The 16,757-nt window shown below is 42.8% G+C and overlaps 1 protein-coding gene across 1 annotated transcript; it reads left to right on the top strand.

The window, feature by feature from the left end:
• Positions 1-215: 215 nt before the first annotated feature.
• On the top strand, positions 216-9,419 carry LOC139414159 (inhibin beta B chain-like). The gene is made up of 2 exons (XM_071162040.1): positions 216-630; positions 8,000-9,419. The coding sequence occupies exons 1-2, from the start codon at positions 216-218 to the stop codon at positions 8,773-8,775; spliced, it is 1,191 nt and encodes a 396-aa protein (XP_071018141.1). The 3' UTR covers positions 8,776-9,419.
• Positions 9,420-16,757: the final 7,338 nt, after the last annotated feature.

The raw sequence follows: 16,757 nt of genomic DNA, 5'->3' as shown, positions 1-16,757 counted from the left end.
ATATTTATTATTGCATGGACTCCTTGCAAATGTATACGGACTAACGGGATTCTACAACTTTATATTTATTTTCATTCGAAATCGTATTTTCTTAAAAACGCCAAGTGAATAGCCTACATTTGACAGCAATATTGTGCATACCTTTTTATAGTAGAAAACGAATTATAGGCTTATTGCACTTTAAATATCACGACTTTTTTTTCTTCATAAAGAAAATGATTAACTGTATAATCAAAGTGGCATTATTTGTGGCTTGTGTGTTGACTGTCCGCTGCAAAGAAGCGGCGCCGGGATCCTTGAGACCTTTGCCGGGAACGGAGACGCAAACCGTAGCTCAGGAAACTTGCACTTCGTGTGGCATCGGTCAGCCCGAGGAATCGGGACGGGTGGACATTGACTTTCTGGAGGCGGTGAAAAGGCATATCTTGAGCAGGTTACAGATGAGGGTAAGACCCAACATCACCCATCCTATCCCGAAGGCGGCGATGGTGACTGCGCTTCGGAAGCTCCACGCGGGTAAAGTCCGCGAGGATGGCAGAGTAGAAATCCCGAATCTGGATGGACACGCGACCAGCAATGCCAATGACGTGCTGGAGGAAAGCTCGGAGATAATCAGTTTCGCAGAGACAGGTGTGTAATTATTGTATATTACAGGCAAGCTACCGTTTACTCTATTGTACTAGGCAAAAAAAAACTACAAATAAAACCACTTTTACGCAAAGGGTCTGGTGCGCGTAAAGTTTGGACCACACAGTTGATCAAGGTGATGTCTCGCATCATCCCCGGCCCCGCTAAAAGCAGAAAGGGTCTGTGATTTGAAAACAACACAGTCACAAATTCCTTACAGTAGGCACAGTAGTAGCCTACTTTTGGAATATTGTGTATTTGTATTTAAAGGGTAGGGAGCATGAAACCAGAAATCAACTGATGCGGGTTCCATGCATACAGGAAAATTCAGTCAAATAGCTTGAAATATAAAACGAAACAAATCCAAATGTTGCTTGTGTTTATCATTTATAGATGTTTTAAATTATTATTTCCCCCAAGCTGTTCTGCAAACACTTTGGGTTATTTGGTAACCCAGCGCTGGTTAACTTGTGGACAGAACACATGTTTGGTTATTTTGACCCAGCCAGTTGAGTTGGGTGAATAATCCAACATGTTGGTTTGTTGGGATTACCCAAACATGGGTTAATTTAACCATCAGTTGGGGTTTTGTTACTCTCATACTGGGTGTACCCAGCTGCTAGCTGGGCCCTTTTGAATGTAATCCTTAGGTTATGTTCAGGAGGCGTGTCTTACTATGGGCATGGCTTTCAGCTAAATCTTATTGGCCACCCATGAGTTTAGTTTATTAGGATCCCCTATGGTCATCTCTAAAAGGGTTTTGTCAAATTAACAGTTGCCATTTTTTGGAAAGCATGTGTTTGTTATATTTGATATCATCCTACCTATGCCGCTCCAGCCATTACCGCAAGCCCATCCTCCCCAATTATGGTGCCACCAACCTCCTGTGGTCCACATAGAAACCTACAAATAAATGACAAAGTACAGAACAGTAATAGACAAGAACAACATAAAATATTACAATAAATTCAAAACAAAAATAGTTTTATATATAGGAAAGGCATCAAGATGCAACAAAAACACTATTTACACACTATTCACATGTACAGCTGAAGTTGAAGGTTTACATACACCTTAGCCAAAAACATTTAAACTCAGTTTTTCACAATTCCTGACATTTAATCCTAGTAAAAATTACCTGTCTTAAGCCAGTTAGGGTCACCACTTTATTTTAAGAATGTGAAATGTCAGAATAATAGTAGAGATAAGGATTTGTTTCAGCTTTTATTTCTTTCATCACATTCCCAGTGGGTCAGAAGTTTACATATACTCAATTAGTATTTGGTAGCATTGCCTTTAAATTGTTTAACTTGGGTCAAACGTTTCATGTAGCCTTCCACAAGCTTCCCACAATAAGTTGGGAGAATTTTGGCCCATTCCTCCTGACAGAGCTGGTGTAACTGAGTCAGGTTTGTAGGCCTCCTTGCTCGCACACACTTTTTCAGTTCTGCCCACACATTTTATATAGGTTTGAGGTCAGGGCTTTGTGATGGCCACTCCAATACCGCGACTTTGTTGTCCTTAAGCCATTTTACCACAACTTTGGAAGTATGCTTGGGTTCATTGTCCATTTGCGACCAAGCTTTAACTCCTGACTGATGTCTTGAGATGTTGCTTCAATATATCCACATCATATTCCTTCGTCACAATACCATCTATTTTGTGACGGGCACCAGTCCCTCCTGCAGCAAAGCACCCCCACAACATGATGCTGCCACCCCCGTGCTTCACGATTGGGATGGTGTACTTCGTCTTGCAAGCATACCCCTTTTTCCTCCAAACATAACGATGGTTATTATGACCAAACAGTTCTATTTTTGTTTCATCAGACCAGAGGACATTTCTCCAAAAAGTTATTTGTCCCCATGTACAGTTGCAAACTGTAGTCTGGCTTTTTTATGGCGGTTTTGGAGCAGTGACTTCTTCCTTGCTAAGTAGCTTTTCAGGTTATGTCGATATCGGACTCGTTTTACTGTGAATAAATGTACTTTTGTACCTGTTTTCTCCAACATCTTCACAAGGTCCTTCGCTGTTGTTCTGGGATTGATTTTCACTCTTCGCACCAAAGTATGTTCATCTCCAGGAAACAGAATGCATCTCCTTCCTGTGCGGTATGACGGCTGCATGGTCCCATGGTGTTTATACTTGCATACTATTGTTTGTACAGATGAATGTGGTAACTTCAGGCGTTTGGAAACCAGACTTGTGGAGGTCTAGAATTTTTTTTCTGGGGTCTTGGCTGATTTCTTTTGATTTTCCCATGATGTCAAGCAAAGAGGCACTGAGTTTGAAGATTAGCCTTGAAATACATCCACAGGCACACCTCCAATTGACTCAAATGATGTCAATTAGCCTATCAGAAACTTCTAAAGCCATGACATCCTTTTCTTGAATATTCCAAGTTGTTTAAAGGCACAGTCAACTTAGTGTATGTAAACTTCTGACCCACTGGAATTGTGATACAGTGAATTAGAAGTGAAATAATCTGTCTGTAAACAATTGTTGGAAAAATGACTTGTGTCTTGCACAAAGTAGATGTCCTAACCAACTTGCCAAAACTATAGTTTGTTAACAAGAAATTTGTGGAGTGGTTGAAAAACGAGTTTTAATGACACCATCCTAAGTGTATGTAAACTTCCAACTTCAACTGTACATATCAATATTCTTATATTCTGTACAGTTAAATTAGATATTTAGAAATAGGAGAGGCGTTGTGACACGATATGTTTTTTAAATCTGTCTTTTGAAGCTAGACTTTCTTTTGCCTGAGTAACCTCTGATGGAAGAGCATTCCATGACGACATTGCTCTATACATACCTGAGCTACACATTCAATCTGTTTTTGGTTTGGGTACAGTGAAGAGACCCATAGTGGCATGTCTGGTGCGGTATGTCTGTTTGAAGTGTATGCAAATAGATTATACAAGTGGTTAGGCATTTTCAACACACAAATGTTTCTTAAAAAGACTACAAGAGAAGTAATCAATTTCTCCTCAACCCCCAACCATGAAAGACTGTCATGCATGTTGTTGATGTTAGTTCTGTGTGTGCAGTTAAGGGCAAGGCGTTCTGCTTTGTTTTGAGCCAGCTGCAGCTTTTCTAGGTCTTTCTTCGCTGCAACTGACCATATTACCTGACAGTAATCAAGATGGGACAAGAGCCCGAACAACTAGTACAGTTGATCTTTGTTTCGAAAATGAGGAACATGTTTTTATAACAGACATACCTCACTCCATCTTCACAACAACTTTGTCATTATGACTTGACCATGATAACTTTAGGCTCGGCCTTTGGTAATTTGGCTTCCCCTGTTATTGCCACAATGTTATGGTCACTACAGCCAATGGGAACTGATATTGCTCTGGAGCAAAGCTCTGCAGCGTTAGCGAAGATATTATCTATACAAGTGGATGTCACAGATCCAACACTACTGTTCGTCATGTTCATCATACTGCGAAGAACGTTTTAATTTATGACATATTACAGTAAGTTATACCACCTTATTGTGTCCCAACAATGGGATTTATAGAGGCTTTTAGGGAACTTAGGGAATGATGCTTATATTAGGGAATGATGCTTATATACTGTACACTTCTATACGCATCATTAAAGCTACAAAGAACTGCACGTTTAACCATAGCATGTGATAGCTATTCAACAGAACAGATGAGCAGGAATGACATTTACTCAGGTGGCTAAAAATAACTATCTGAATGCCACGCCCCTTACTAAATGATGCCTCCAGTCTTCTGATCCTCTGGGTTACATCTCAATATCCCAGCGTCAATAACCCAGCGTCAATAACCCAGCGTCAATAACCCAGCGTCAATAACCCAGCGTCAATAACCCAGCGTAAATAACCCAGCGTCAATAACCCAGCGTCAATAACCCAGCGTCAATAACCCAGCGTCAATAACCCAGCGTCAATAACCCAGCGTAAATAACCCAGCGTCAATAACCCAGCGTCAATAACCCAGCGTCAATAACCCAGCGTCAATAACCCAGCGTCAATAACCCAGCGTAAATAACCCAGCGTCAATAACCCAGCGTCAATAACCCAGCGTCAATAACCCAGCGTCAATAACCCAGCGTCAATAACCCAGCGTAAATAACCCAGCGTAAATAACTCAGCGTAAATAACCCAGAGTCAATAACCCAGCGGTTTTCTAAAGAAAAGAACGTGACCCAACACCTGCAACCCAGCAGTTAGGTCAACCAAACAACCAAGCATTTGTTAGAGTGTGAGCATAGAAAAAGTGTGTCCTCAGGCTTAGGTTCACACCCCAGAGACTCATAAATAATGTCACTATAACAGCCTCATAGCACTCATCTTCAAAACAACACATACAATCCATGGTTTGCATAGAATAGATTAAGGGTAGGTATAATATCACATTCACGTTCAAAGGAATGATATGGACAATTCCAAAAAGATTTGAAAAGCCCCATAATATTTTCACATTACTCACAAAAGCTCTGTAACTTTGTACTGTATACTTGTGTAGATTCAGTTGGGTTGCCTTCCTTGTGCCTCTTTGCCCTCCTTGCCAGTTGGCAGTATTACCCAGGGTGGTAGCTGCTGCCAGCTGGTCGTGGCACTGAGAAGAGCTCACAGAACAATTTGCTTAGAGATGCTGAAGGGGGGACTGGAATTGATCAATGATGCCACCTGCTTGGGCCCACGTGTATTCAAATCAAACTTTTCATTGCCTCTTATTCTTATAGCAGTTTAAGTCACCCCAGAGTTTCTCTAACCGTCTGCGCATCTCTCCAACACAATTAGTGTCAGTGATTTGGTTAGCTGATCAAAGCCAACCCTGTTTGGTGCTTCTCAAATACACTTAGAAATCATTGTGCTTTCTAGAACCTAAAAGGGTTATTCGGCTGTCCTCATAGGAGAACCCTTTTTGGTTCTAGGTGGAACCCTTTTGGTTCCAGGTAGAATCCTTTTGGGTTCCTTGTCGAATCCTTTTCACAGAGGGTTCCATATGGAACCCAAAATGGTTCTTCTACCTGGAGCCAAAAAGGGTTCTCCTATGGGAACAGCTGAATAACCCTGACAAGCTGACCTGAAATCAGGGCTGCTTTAGAATGGCTGTACATCTACATAAGGTCAGTGCTTTGTGTCAGGACCATGCATGCTGAATGTAGAGTGAACTGGAATGGTGAACTCACTGCCACTGACTGTTCCGTATTAGAATGCATGGTGTGAGGGACCATCTCCCTTATATAGTCCTAGAGTGGGACTTGGTTCCTGCCTGCACAGTACTCATTGACTTCGTCATGCTTGCCTGTTAGACCTTGTATTTGCCGTTGTTGCGTACGGTTACTACAGCAGTCGCCCGACAAAGATGCCACAATGTCAGCTATAGTGATAGCATCTGAAGACGCTTTCTCTGCAACTCTGTTTCTGTCCCTGAGAAGGATAAAGAAAGAATGCTGTATACTGCATTGGCGCTCTCATAAGATCACCTGACAAACCCCTTTCTGATTGGATGTGTCTTTTTGGGGAGTATTCTGTTCTTGAGTATCCTGTTCCATCTGAGACAATTTCCCTCTTTACTCACAGAGTGAAAAATGGACCCCTTAGGTTTGTTTCACAAAGCCCCCCTCTTCCCGCCTCCCCCGTTGAAAGAAGAAATAACCGATACAGTAAGATATCAACGTCATCCATTGGTAAACAGAAGATAAATAGAACCTCCATTTCAATCGGGAGACACTAGGTCTTACTTTTTTGCTTATTGATGGTCATGTCTTGACAGCTGTGCTGCCACCCATGGCCTGGTGCTAGTACAGTCAGAGTGTGGTCTATAGCTGTCTGTTGACTAAGTCTTTGAGTTTAGTAATAACAAGGAGATGACCTGTCTTGTGTTGTGTGAGGCAGTGCAGATGGAGACTGGCTGGGCAGGCCAGAGCAGCCTCCATTATAGCTGATGCCTGAGGATGGGGCACAGGCCCGCCCAGGTCGGGTCCCCTCGCTTTGGGGCGGCAAGCAGATAGGCAGGCAGCACAGCTCAGTGTTCAGGCTGGAGAGGTGACCCTTGACATGTGTGCGTTTTCCCACTTTCCTCCACCTGACAGTCACAGAGGATCCATGTAGAGTGCTGCTGACGGTCTCTCAGGTTAGACGTTTTCACTCTCACTGGAGGACTGGGGAGAAACCATCTATTTCGGTTACTGCCTTGGCTACTGAAGAGTGTGGAAGAGTAGGAGTTGCTTTGGTCATGTCATGTGACAAGTGCACGTTAGATTTGAAATTGACTTTGGACCCTGACCCTACCCTAACCCGAACCTGAACCTACCCACACATGAAAACAATATGGCACAAGCCAAAAAACGACGAAACATTGGCACACACTGTGCAGCCAGAAAAAGGTTTCTGTGGTGATAGTTGGGTTGTTGGGAAGGCCAGCTAGTTTCATGTAAATTCCTTTTTTCCTTCATCATAAATCCACAGTGAAGCTGTGCTCCTCTTCACTCACTGTGCCTGGCTTTACCATGCATTTGCTTCCTTTACATCACATTACTGTGCATTGTGTAAGCAGTTAGGCTCAGTAAGCTCTCGTTTTTCTGCAGTATTCACAGCAAAGCCTTTGAGCCTTTGTACTTGGCTCTGATAAGCCCTCTTCTCCATACCCACCCCGACTCAGGGCCAGGGGCAACTTCAAGTGGGCCTGATCACAGATTTGTACTGTCATTGTCACTGTCAAGGCTCCCTATAGGCAAGGGCCAGCTGGAACTGATTCCAGACCTGCTGATGCTGCGCTGTCGTTGCAGACCTCATGTAGGCCTATGTGACAAGACCAGGGCCTGTATTCATAAAGCGTCTCAGAGTAGGTGTGCTGATCTAGGAACAGGTCCCCCCTCTTATTCATGATGATCTAAAATACAAAACTGATCCTGGATCAGCACCCTGAGACGCTTTCTGAATACGGGCCCTGGACCAAGAAGAGGCTGAGTGTCTCTGTTAGAGCTGTTTCCCAGTGTACACCCATCCACCAAATCCCTTTAGTGCCAGTCCAAACTCTGTTTACATCCCAGGCCAGATAAAGATGACATTAAGACAGGCTATAACCAGGGAGGCCATAGTAACCGTCTATCTCAATTTAATCCCAAACTGTTGAACTGTTCCCAATGTGTCCAGTTCTTGTCCAGCTATTCATCCAACAATCCAAGCTTGGAACCACCCAGTGTGGTAGTATCTTCTTGACGCTTTGTCCAATAGCAGTAAGGTTTTTGAAAGATGTTTATTTACACCATATAGCCAATGAATCTGTGCGTTTGTCTCCTCTTTTAGCATTGCCATACTAACCTTTATAGGTTTAAACTGCCTTTTAACAGACTTTTCCTGTTCTGTTCCTGTCTTTCCCAGATGAGCTGGTATCATCGAAATCCAGCCTGTTCTTCCTGATCTCTAACGAGGGAAACCAGCACCTGTATGTGACCCAGGCCACCCTGTGGCTGTACTTAAGGCTGCTTCCTAACACCCTGGACAAGGGCCAGCGGAGGAAGGTCACAGTCAAGGTGTACTACCAGGAGCCTGGCCTGGGCAGCAAGTGGAACCTGGTGGAAAAGCGTGTCGAGCTGAAGAGGAGCGGTTGGCACACCTTCCCCCTGACCAACGCTATCCAGATGGTGTTCGAGAAGGGCGGCCGGCGGCAGAACCTGGACGTGCGCTGTGAGGGCTGCGAGGACCTGGCGGTCTTCCCGATCCTCGTGAACCAGAACGACGAGTCCCACAGGCCGTTTCTAGTCGTACAGGCCCGGCAAGCGGACAACAAGCACCGCATCAGGAAGAGGGGGCTGGAGTGTGACGGGAGCAGTAGCCTGTGCTGCAGACAGCAGTTCTATATAGACTTCCGCCTCATCGGCTGGAACGACTGGATCATCGCACCGTCGGGGTACTTTGGGAACTACTGCGAGGGCAACTGTCCAGCGTACATGGCGGGAGTGCCAGGGTCGGCGTCGTCCTTCCACACTGCAGTGGTCAATCAGTATCGGATGAGAGGCATGAGCCCCGGCTCCATGAACTCCTGTTGCATCCCCACCAAGCTCAGCACCATGTCAATGCTCTACTTCGACGATGAATACAACATCGTCAAGAGAGACGTACCCAATATGATCGTGGAGGAGTGTGGATGCGCTTGAGTTGAGACTGCATGTGCTTCAAGTGGACTTTTATGAACATTTGTAAACAAGAAAAAGATATTCCAAAATGAATTATAGAAATCAAAGTGATATTTATGGACATAAGGCATACGCACATGCACACACAACTTAATTCATTTACGCATATCCTACACACTCATTCTCACTTATGCCTGAACAAACACTTGTATATATATTTATGTCTGTTAATAATATTCTCTGGTCGAAGCCTTTTTTCTTTTGCCAACATGTGAACATATGATTCGATCCCAATTCATGTAGGTGTCATTATCAGAGGGATTGGAACTAGCTGGTACTTATCGCATTATATATATTTCCAAGATTGCCATTTCTATTCTGAAAATGGAGAGTTCTATTTTCGATACTCTGACGAAGGTGGGAAAGAGCCTGAGATTATGAAGGAGGTGCACTTGCTGATAGACGATTCCCAACCCCGCCTCTTTCAAGAAAGTATGACTGCAAAACGTAGAGTGAAAGCACTGACAACTCACCTCTTATACAACTTCAGCACTTCTAACAAGAAATACATCTTGTTGATGTGTCACAAGATACCATTTTTATATAAAACCGTTTTCATTTTACGGGCCAGCATCCGGAAATCAAAATGGCTTCCGTGTCAGAAGAGTGAGTGGAACATAAAAATACATTGATCATTTCCATACATTGATCATTTCCATACATTGATCATTTCCATACATTGATAATTTCCATACATTGATCATTTCCATACATTGATCATTTCCATACATTGATCATTTCCATACATTGATCATTTCCATACATTGATCATTTCCAATTCCAATGCTGAAGCTGTCATCAAAACCTGGGAGTTTAGGCGGTGACGTGAAACAGTGACAATAGGGAAGAAACACTGACCTTCTGTTACTTCCTTCTGAATCCTTCCTTTCTTTTGTTCACACTTTTAACGGGAAGAGTTTAATTTCTTCAAGCAGCTGTAGCACAACCAGTTTCCACTCTCATTTCAGTCGGGAAATCAAAAGCGAAAGAGTTGCCATGTTGTTTGGTTTAAAGTCCTGGTGCAGCATAGCACTTCCTAATGCACATTAAATAGCACTTGCAGATTGAAATGCCTTTCAAGAGTACAATGTGGTACACCGACCCTTGCTCACAATCCTTTTAAATATAAGTGCCGCATGAGCTATGCAATGTATAGTATTGACCCACAGACACCAGACAAACGGAAATTTTTGTTGCAGTTATTAACTATTACCAGTACTTGAAATGTAATCCTTCGCTTCTTCTTCAAAGTGAATGATAGTTACAATATTTGCACTGAAAAGTTGCGTGATTAGTTACAAAATAAAGAAACTGCCATTGGGAAAAAAAGTTATTTTTATAGAAAGCAAATTGAGTTCTGTTCAAATGTATTATACCTAATCATGGAACCAAAGAGGCCAAGATTTTTTTTTGCTATTATAAGAGGCCATGGTATTATTTTGTAAAATACTTTGTGACCAGTTAAGAGGCCTAAACACTCCATCAGGATACAATATTATGGATTCCATTTTCAGTTCAACGTCTTCTTTTCTATTTTGTATTGACAAATATTTTTTCATCGACTTAAATACTCTTCGGTTTTCTAGTTCAGTTCTTGTTCCAGAATCATTTAGAAAAAACACGTCATCTCTGTACAGCTGATGTAAGATATAAATATGATTTTAAAATATTTTGTTCTTTGTAATTGTTGAAAAATAAAATGTCTTATTCTGAATTAGGTTGGAACTCTCTTGAGTCTTTCTGGGGGCTACTTCAATATGTAAGATATGGCAGGAGTGGCCAACTCTAATCTAGTCGTTAAACGTGTGACCACTCAAACTCGAACACACACACACACACACACACACACACACACACACACACACACACACACACACACACACACACACACACACAATAATTAGTGCAGAGTGAATCTGGGCAGAGCTCCAGGGCTCAAGTGGTTGGCCCTAGGTCACACTCTCAGTGATTGGTAAACAGAAGCAATCAACAACATTAGCTGATAGCATCAGATCTGGTTACCTATAGGCTCCCGTTTGTTTTGCAGTAGTGTTTTTAAAGAACGCCACTCAGTGTTAACCTGAGGGTGAACAAAATACCTCACACGTCAGAATCAGTGAGAGAGACAGACAGGGCAGGACTGCACATGCACAAACACATGCGCTCGCGCACACACACACACACCAATGCCAGGAGACCACACATGACAGCCCGGGCCTCTTGAGAACACGATGCTGTGTCTCTCACGTCCATCAGCAAGATAATCACTTTAAATGTATCTAGCACTGTCTGCCAAGGGAATTAAGTGTTTTTGTCAGCCGGGTGAATTAACATGTTTCAGATAAAAACAGACCGTCTATCAATCTGGCAGTGAAGGGATGAGTCAGTGTTATAATCTGGTGTTGTGAGAGAGGGGGTGGAGAGAGAGAGAGAGAGAGGGAAGGAAGGAAGGAAGGAAGGAAGTAAGGAAGGAAGTAAGGAAGGAAGGAAGGAAGGAAGGAAGGAAGGAAGGAAGGAAGGAAGGAAGGAAGGAAGGAAGGAAGGAAGGAAGGAAGGAAGGAAGGAAGGAAGGAAGGAAGGAAGGAAGGAAGGAAGGAAGGAAGGGAGGAAGGAAGGAAGGAGGAAGGGAGGAAGGAAGGAAGGACAGAAAGAGAATGAGAAAGAAAGAGAAAGAAAGAGAAAGAGAAAGAGAAAGAGAAAGAGAAAGAGAAAGAGAAAGAGAAAGAGAGAGAGAAAGAGAAAGAGAGAGAGAAAGAGAAAGAGAAGGCGAGAGAGAGGAGTGAGAAATAACAAAAAGAGAGATGTTTCCTAAATTACAGAGAGAGAGACAGAGACAGAGAACGACAGAGAGAGAGAGAGAGAGAGAGAGGGGAGGATGGACAGAGATAGAGAGAGAAAGATAGACAGGCAGAGAGAAGGAGTGAAAAAGAGAGATGTTTTCTAAATTACTGGCAGCACAAACTAGTTGTTAGAGTTGAGTGTTGAGAGGTGTAGTTCCAGGAACAGTTCAACAAGGACGGGACAAGGAGGGGGTATGGAGTGTGCCGCTCAGGTCCCAGGTGACAGGCCGAGCTGTTTTATCATGTAGCAGAACATTCAAAACATTAAAGGAGCCACCTCTCCTCAGCTACAGGAATGTTAATGACACAACAGAGCTTCAGGCTACGCTAGTTTGCTGCACAACACTGATTGACTGACTGACTGAACAGCCACATGCTTTTAGCGAAATTGAACATAGTGTAGCGAAGTGAGGACAGGCAGGCTGAGATAGGCAGGCTGAGATAGGCAGGCTGAGATAGGCAGGCTGAGATAGGCAGGCTGAGCTAGGCAGGCTGAGATAGGCAGGCTGGGCTAGGCAGGCTGAGATAGGCAGGCTGAGCTAGGCAGGCTGAGATAGGCAGGCTGGGCTAGGCAGGCTGAGCTAGGCAGGCTGAGATAGGGAGGCTGAGATAGGCAGGCTGAGATAGGCAGGCTGAGCTAGGCAGGCTGGGCTAGGCAGGCTGAGCTAGGCAGGCTGAGATAGGCAGGCTGGGCTAGGCAGGCTGAGATAGGCAGGCTGAGCTAGGCAGGCTGAGCTAGGCAGGCTGAGCTAGACAGGCTGAGCTAGGCAGGCTGAGATAGGCAGGCTGAGATAGGGAGGCTGAGATAGGCAGGCTGAGATAGGCAGGCTGAGATAGGCAGGCTGAGATAGGGAGGCTGAGATAGGCAGGCTGAGATAGGCAGGCTGAGATAGGCAGGCTGAGATAGGCCAGCTCTGTATTTTGACACTAACTGACAGCATGATCTGATCAGAATCACATGGCATGAATACAGCTAAAGCCAAGCATATGCTGCTACAGGTACATTGATTTATGGTATGGGTGATTCGCTAATCTCATTTTTAGATCATAAATTCATACGAGCATAACTTTCTATGACAGCGTACTCACCAGCTCATGCCAGTCAGTTAAACCTTCTCTTGAGACACTTATTGTATAAGTCAGGCGTTCCATTTGCCAATAACTTTTGAAGATATATTAGTTAGAAGTTATTAGCCATAACTTATGCAATTGATCTGTGGGCTATATACAAGACTTATCACTCCGCAAGTTGGTTATAGGTTCAGCTGTGATTGAACAAGTAGCTGCAGGTTTTCATTGAGCTGAACCCATCAAACCATACGCCAGTCACAACCTACAGATCGTCTTTTTACATGTGCTTGCCCATCAATCCTGGAAAGGCTGTCCTGAATAAAGGTGTGAATGTCTCCCTCACTGTTAGATCGAACTGCTTGGTTTATTGTTTTTTGACTGTCAAAATGCCAAATTGAAAAATGTACCTACTAGAGACAAACATGTGATTTTCACTCAGAAAAACCTTGCATACCACAATATCCTTCTGCCCTTCAGTACGATAAACTACCCCAATATCCACAAATATGTCACACATGGCCTCTTCTGTACAGTAGGAATGCTCTTCGGTTTCATGGAATTGACTCAGCTCCCCTCTCAAGGGGATTTATAGCTAAAACAAGAGACAACAAAGAAACATCTGAAGAGCCATAACATGTTGTCATCGACCCCTAGTGACCTGACCCAACTCCAACCTCATCCCTCCTCTACCCCTTCTCATTCCTCCCAACTCCAAACTCACCCTCCTCTCTTCAACCTAACCCCTCCTCACTCCAACCTCATTGAGATGGCTGGGTGTGGCCTTGAGAGGGTGACAGGACAAGTCAATGTTGTTCTCGACCAGACAGTCAAAGTTCACAACAAGTTCTCAGCAAAACATTTGATTGATCTATACACAACAACAGGCACATTCTTGTAAACGTCAGTGAGATGCCTGCGGTGTTGAAAATCCCTGAGTGTATGTATGAATGAACCATGTACGCTCTATGAGTGCACCTCAATGGAATGCGGTAACATAAAACATGTCTATAATTTCACAGAACACAGGAACAAAAGAGGATTCAATACTATTATTATGAGAGAGATAACACTCTCGTAGACAACTTTAAAGTGAACACAGGTGCCCGTCGATTATGCACTATGATTATGGGCTCTGGCCTTCCTCCTGCCCTTGTGGCTCTCTTCTTTTTTCTGTCTTTCTCCTTCATAGAAAATGGGCCTGATAATCCCCTTCTTTGATAGGAATGTAAAAATGAAAAACACCATTCCATGTGAATACCGGCATACACTGCCTTCAGTTTAAAATGAATTCAATTGAGATGTTTGGTCACTGGCCTACACACAATACCCCATAATTCAGTTAATTAATACAAAATGAAAAGCTGAAGTGTCTTGAGTCAATTAGTATTCAACTCCATTGTTATGGCAAGCCTGAATAAGTTCAGGAGTAAAAATGTCCATAAAAAGTCACATGCGTTGCTCTCTCCGTGTGCAATAATAGAGTTGAACATGATTTTTGAATGACTACCTCATCTCTGTACCCCACACATACAATTATCTGTAAGGTCCCTCAGTCGAGCAGTGAATTTCAAACACAGAATCAACCACAGAGACCAGGGATGTTGGCAATTCTCCGCAAAGAAGGGCACCTATTGGTAGATGGGTAAAAATAAAAAAGCAGACATTGAAAATCCCTTTGAGCATAGTGAAGTTATTATTACATTTTGGATGGTGTATCAATACAGCCAGTCACTACAAAGACACAGGCATCCTTCCTAACTCAGTTGCCTAAGAGGAAGGAAACCACTCAGGGATTTCACCATGAGGCCCATAGTGACTTTAAAACAGTTACAGAGTTTAATGGCTGTGATAGGAGAAAACTGAGGATGGATCAACAACATTGTAGTTACTCCACAATACTAACCTAATTGACAGAGTGAAAATAAGGAACCTTTTACGGAATTAAAATGTTCCAAAACATGTACTGCATCCTGTTTGCAACAAGGCACTAAAGTAATACTGCAAAACATGTGGCAAAGTAATTAGCTTTTTGGCCTGAATACAAAGTGTTATGTTTGGGGCAAATCCAATTCAACACATTACTGAGTACCACAATCCATATTTTCAAGCATAGTGTTGGCTGCATCATGTTATGGGTATGCTTGTAATCACCAAGGACTAGGGAGTTCTTCAGGATGAAAAAGAAATGGAATGGAGCTAAGCACAGGCAAAATCCTAGTGGAAAACCTGGTACAGTGTGCTTTCCACTTTTCAGCAGGACAATAACCGGAAACACAATGCCAAATCTACATTGAAGTTGCTTACCAAGAAGACAGTGAATGTTCCTGAGTGGCTGAGTTACAGTTTTGACTTAAATCTACTTTAAAATCTATGGCTAGACCTAAAAATTGTTATCTAGCAATGGTCAACAACCAATTTGATAGAGCTTGAAGAATTTTGAAAAGAATAATGGGCAAATGTTGTACAATCCAGGTGTGGAAAGTACTTACAGACTTACCCAGAAAGACTCACAGCTGTAATCGCTGCCAAACGTGCTTCGACAAAGTGTTGACTGAGGGGTGTGAATACTTGTGTAAATGAGATATTTCTGTATTTAATTTTCTACACATTCGTAAACATTTCTAAAAACATGTTTTCACTTTGTCATTATGGGAATTGTAAGCAGATGGTTGAGAATTTTATTTTATTTTATCCAAGTTGAATTCAGGCTGTAACATAACAAAAAAATGTGTAAGTCATCTGGGTATGAATACTTTCTGAAGGCATAAACATAATTCCTAGTTAGGGAAAAGGATTAAAGAAGACATGTCAGCCCATTATCAGCCTCAAAACATAATTGATGCTTATCAAAACAAAAAATGTGGTGTTAACCAATTGATGCTCATGTCAATTGGCCATGCTCCCATCAGGTTTTGCGGTAGCAATGGGAAAAGATGAGCGTCAACCAAATGATGCTTATATCAATACATTGCTGTTAATGGGAAATTGGTTGACACTGTCTACCAATTGATGATAATGTCAATACATTCCATTTAATTCAATTTTTAGTCAAGTCGGTAAATAGATTTAGATTACGGTCCCATTCTCATTTGCTTCTAACAGTGCCAAAAATTAGAACAGGTCATGGTAGAAATAGTTTTAGTTACTCAGCTCCGTGGTCCTGGAAATCTCTCCTAAACATTTAGAAATTTGATGATCGAGTTTCGTTGGTGGAATTTAAACACTTGATCGATGCATATATCATAGAAGAGTGTAATTGTTTATAGGCCAGCTGTTTTTAGTCATGACTTTCATGTTTTTAATGTAAAATGTTTTTTTTTTATACTGTATGTGTGTTTCTAGTTTTGTTTAATGTTGTGTTAGTGTATGTAAGTTGTTTTGTCTGAAGCGTTGTTCCCCTGCTGCTATTGGACCAGGTCTCTCTTGGAAAAGAGATGTTATCTCAATGAGAAAAACCTGTATAAATAAAGGTAAAAAAGAAAAAATAAATATAAAAAAAAAAGAAAAAAGGAAAAGATGAAAAGAGGAAAAGATGAGACTTACAGACAGACAGTTCTTCTCTCTTTCCCCGTCTCTCTATTCTCTCTCTCTCTCCCTCCTCTCTCTCCCTCCCTACCCCTTCTCTCTCCCTCCTTCTGTTTCTATATTTCCACCTCCTCTTTACCCCCCTCCTCTTCTCTCTGTCCCCTTCTTTCACTCCCTCCACCTCTCCCCCTCTCCCTTTCTCTCTTTCCCTCCCTCTCTCTCTCTCTTTCTCCCTCCTATCTCCCTCCTCTCGCATCCCTTATCTCTCTTCCCCTCCCTCCCTGTCCTCTCCTCTCAATCCCTCCTCTCTCCCACCTCTGTCTGTCTGTTGACTCTCTCTCCCATCCCTTATCTCTCTTCCCCTCCCTCCCTGTCCTCTCCTCTCAATCCCTCCTCTCTCCCACCTCTGTCTGTCTGTTGACTCTCTCTCCCCTCCCTCCTCTCGCTGCAATGTACTGACGTAAACGTCAACCCTTTGACACTCATCACTTCCTGTTGAATGCAATG

This window comes from Oncorhynchus clarkii, chromosome 7, assembly GCF_045791955.1.
Source record: "Oncorhynchus clarkii lewisi isolate Uvic-CL-2024 chromosome 7, UVic_Ocla_1.0, whole genome shotgun sequence".
Taxonomy (NCBI): domain Eukaryota; kingdom Metazoa; phylum Chordata; class Actinopteri; order Salmoniformes; family Salmonidae; genus Oncorhynchus; species Oncorhynchus clarkii.
This window is presented reverse-complemented; position numbering and strand designations above follow the sequence as displayed.